The 4416-nt window shown below is 50.2% G+C and overlaps 1 protein-coding gene across 1 annotated transcript in view; it reads right to left on the minus strand.

Annotated features, from left to right (window-relative positions):
- Positions 1-67: 67 nt before the first annotated feature.
- Positions 68-4416, minus strand: part of RASGRP2 (RAS guanyl releasing protein 2) — an 11851-nt gene continuing 7502 nt past the window's right edge. Inside the window, exons 10-14 of the mRNA XM_023535837.1 lie at positions 2184-2325; positions 1876-1912; positions 1323-1499; positions 432-495; positions 68-271 (exon numbers count right to left, since the gene is read on the minus strand). Coding sequence (XP_023391605.1) covers positions 437-495; positions 1323-1499; positions 1876-1912; positions 2184-2325 — 415 coding nt within the window. The 3' untranslated portion in view covers positions 68-271; positions 432-436. The remainder of the gene's footprint in view (positions 272-431; positions 496-1322; positions 1500-1875; positions 1913-2183; positions 2326-4416) is intronic.

Genomic DNA, 4416 nt, shown 5'->3' on the forward strand with positions numbered 1-4416 from the left:
CCAAGACTCTAGCCCCTTTGATCGCAGCCCCCTGTCCCCCCTCGAGGATTCTAGGCTCTGATGGTCCAGATTCATGACACGGGCCTTTTTATTCCATCTGGAAAATACAAATATTCACAAGAGTCTGTACAACCTTAGGGACCCCAGCCCTGGCCCTGCCCTCAACCGCATGCCACCCTCACATCCCGCCCCCCAGCCCCAGCACCCAGGCTCCCTGCTCTGCTCGAGGTCTGGTCTCCCAGTCAGGCAGGAGTGCTCGATCCAGTCACAGCTGGGAAGAGAAAAACAGAGGTACTGAGGAAGACCCGATCCCCAAATGTAGGAGTCTGCCTGACCTGGGCCATTCAGACAGAGCGCCCCTCTCCCACATCCCCCCCCACTCCCCCAGCCCTCTGTGGGGAGGCTCTGGCACAGGCTGTGGGCTGACTCACCATCATTACAAGTGGATGTCAAACACGCCATCCTCCACAGTCTGTACCTCCTCTTCTCGGATCTCTGCAGGGAGGGGGGATCACAGGACCAACTCTTGGGTCCCTGTGTCCTCAGCAGCCTTTCCCCCACTCACAGGAGGCACCTCACCCCATCCCAGAAGCAGACTCATCCACCAAGATGCGATTCACTGGATGACCAAATGGCCCAATTTTTAAGGCTCTTTCTCTGGGATTTCATTTTGCCGCAGCTTTTTCACAGTCACAGATTTGTCAGTGTAGTTTGCTTAAATATCAATTTTGCGTGTGTTATACATTTTAGACCCTGGCACGTCTGGAAGGCTCGATGCGAATGGTTTTATCTTTTCTATCTTTGAGGACTTAGGCCAATCTGAACGGTTGTGGTCAACTCCCTTAGACACCAGTTTAACATAGTTGTTCAGACTACTCTCAGCAAAATAATCATTGGAGGAATTGTCATTCAGCAAACTGACCTAAAACCACCAGAGACCCCAAGAGAGCTGCCGGGAGATTTGGGGGCAAGGGACTGTTCTCAGAATGGCCTCCAGAGCAGCCAAAAAGGAAACTGTAGGCAAATGGCCCTCTCCAATCCCTTGTCAATCCCCCTAACAAAATAAGAGTGAGACTGGAATCTTGAAGTCTCTTTCAATTTTACTCTTCTATAGAGTCTCTCGGCTTCAGAGGGACGGGGGTTCCTTGGACACCTTCTGGCCCTCTTACCTGTCCAACCTTTCTTCATTGCCCCACCAAAATAAGAGAATTTCAAGCTCTGGAATGGTTTCCATCCTGGATAAGTTAAGACTTTACCACAATGGCCCTGCTTCCCTGCCCCACTCCCTCCACAGGCCGATACAAAATGAGGCCCTTTCTTACCTGGAGGCCGGGAGCCTCGCCTGCCCGGGCGGGGCAGGGAGAAGCTGAAGGCGCGATGGTGGGTGTGTGTGGGTGAGGGTGAGGATGCAGACCCCTCCAGACTCACACTCTGGGCCCGGCGCCGGCACTCAACTGACAGGCGATCCTTGCATTGCTTGTGGCAGGTCACGCCACAGGCTGGGGGAGGCAGATGGGGAACCCGGCCAGGGCCATTGGTCAGAACGCCCCCCCATCCCATTCTCCGGGCCTGCCCCTTTCCCCAGGTTCCTTTGCTCCCGAGCGGCTGCCCCACCAAAACAAGAGCCTCCTTCCAAAGTGCTCTCTTCATCCCACTTGCCAGTCTATGCCCCCTCCAAAGTTCTCTGTTTCCGGGCAGCTGCCTCACCAAAATTAAAGCGCTCTTAAAAGCTACCCCCTACACATGGAACCATCACGCCTCTCTGTCTTGAAGGTACTTCACTCCTTTGCAATTGCCCCACCAAAATAAAGAATCTCCACCCAGACAGTAACTCTTCCAGAAAAACAGCCCAGCAGCCCTGCCATTCCATCTCACCTCGGCATTTGAGGCCCTGCTTGTAGATGCCCAGGATCTGAAATAGAGGAGGGGCCGCGCTGGGAAATGGGATTTAGAGGTGATGACTCTACTTCCTTCTCAAGGTTAGGGACTGGGGCCGACCCTCTCTGGGTCCTTATAGCCCCTCAGGGTTAGGTGTAGAACAGCAAGAGGAGAAGCAGGTGGAATTCATGAGGCTTGCCTCGGCTGAGAAGGCTCTAGCAGGGGCGGGTCCAAAAGGGAGGGTGGGGCGGGGAGCGAGTGGGTGGGGCCAGGGCTGGAGAGGCGTGGCTAGGCCGGGGGCTCACCAGGGCCTTGCAGTGGCGGCAGGCAACCGGGCGTAAGGAGTTGCTCTCGTGGAAGTTGTGTACGAAGCCCATGCGGCCTCCCAGCACGGAGCTGGAGCGCAGGAAGTAGGAGACCATTTCCTCCCTGCTGATGCAGCCATCCCTGTCAGGGGAGGGGGAGCACCTAAGTTTGGGCTCTCCCCAGGACCACCTACCCCCGGCCTAACCCATCCCACTGGGAAAACCCCCTACCAAATAAAAGTTCCTCACCAAAGTCCTGATTTTCGACCCGTGGTGCAGGAAAGAGAAAATACACTAGACTTGGAGTCAGGCAGGTGCAGTGGCTGCCACTAACTAGTTGTGTGGTCTCTGGCAATCACTTCTCCTGGGTTTCCTCCTCCAGAAAAAAATGGGGATTATAATTCCTGCCCTGCCACTTCACAGAGTTGGTGTGTAAACAAAAAAAAGCTGCGTGTTCTCCCCTGGGATTATCAGCCTCTGTTTCCCAAAGTGAGCTCTGCGGAACACGAGTTGGGGGCCCTGAGAATTAAGAGAACTCTGATGTGTTCTGGGGCCAGGTAAGACCGGGAACAGCTGCACTTGCCTCATCCTTGCATAATCCTGCCAGAAAGACACCTGTAATCAATGTTTCCCACATTATCCAGGGCTTCCCACAGAACACTTTTTTCACCTATTATCATATTTCAGAAAAAGAGTGAGCATGTGCTCTGGAGAGAGACAGATCTCAGTTCGAAGTTTGGCTCCACTACTTTCTGGCCGTGCGACCTCGGTCTGGTTAAACTCCCTGTGCCTCAGTTTCTTCTATAAGTGGGGGTAATGATAGTTCCTACACCTCAGGGGGGTTTATTGCACATGAAGCATTGACAACAGTGTCTGTGTAGTTAATAGGTCCCAGGCTACCAGGAGCTATTTCTGTCAGGACTGGTTCTTGCTGGGAACTCCCACCTACTGTATCTGGGGTTCCGTGATGTGATCCAGGTGGTCCCTCAAATCAATGGGGCATTGGGACAACTGGCCAGTTAGAACACAAGATAAGCCTGGATTTCTACTGTGCATGAAAACTAAATTCCCACTGAATTGAAAACACTAATGTAAAAAATAAAAATTATCAAAGCATTGGAAAATGTATAAGAGAATAATTTTGTAATCTTGGGGTCGGGGGGGGGTGAGGGTCTTCCTACACGTAGCACAAATCTAAGAAGCCATAAAGGAAAAGACTGACATTTTGAGCACACAAAAAATTTTTTTAAACTTTATATGGGAAAAGACAACATAAATGACAGACAGGGAGAAAATATTTGCCAACACATTCAACAGGAAAGAGTTAATATCCATTAACAGAAATTCTAAAAAATCAATGAGAAAAAGACCAACAACCCAGTGGAATAATGGACAAAGACTATGAATAGGCAATTAACAGAAGAAATATAAGTGGCCAATAAACATATGAAAAGATATCCTACCCCCACTAGTATTAAAGAAATGTGAATTTTAACCAAGACACCATTTGCCAATTAGACTGGCAAAATTGTAAAGCTTATTATAGCATCCACTCTTGGCAAGGAAGTTGGGAAATGGGCACTCATTTGCTGCTGATGGGGGTGCAAGCTGGCACAACCTTGCCTGAGGTCACTTTGGCAGTCTCTCTCCTAATTTAGAATGTGCATATTTTTTGATCCAATTATCCCACTTCTAGGAATTTCTCCTACAGAATCAGTGGCCTGAGTGCATCTCTACAAAGATGTTCACAGCAGCCTGCTGTATATTAATAGCAAAAAACCGGGAAGAGTACACGTCCATCAGCAGGAGAAGGGTGAAGTAAAGGATGGCCCAGCCTCACCGTGGAATACTCCGAAGCTGTTCTAAAGAAGGAGGTAGTTCCGCATGAACTGGTGTGCAAAGATGTCCATGATAAAGGTTTAAGTGAAAAACAAAAGCAAAAAAAGCCAGGCGTGCGGTGCCATCAGGACAGTGACGACAACATCAACAACAACAAAACAAAACAAAATACTGAAAACCGTACTGCCACAAATACCTAGGTGCTGGTTAAAATAGATCAAAAATCGCTTTAAATGCATAGGTGAGTTTGCAAGAATTGGAAGCCCCCAAGTTCCAGAGACAGAAAGGGAGCTTCAAGCTGAGGCAGTGAGTTGGAGCCAGACACTGCGCAGCTGCCCCAGGAGAAGTTGCTGGTCTCCTCCTGGTGAGCCAGGTGCTGGGTTTTGATACCCAA

Source organism: Pteropus vampyrus, unplaced genomic scaffold, assembly GCF_000151845.1.
Source record: "Pteropus vampyrus isolate Shadow unplaced genomic scaffold, Pvam_2.0 Scaffold144, whole genome shotgun sequence".
NCBI classification, from domain to species: Eukaryota; Metazoa; Chordata; class Mammalia; order Chiroptera; family Pteropodidae; genus Pteropus; species Pteropus vampyrus.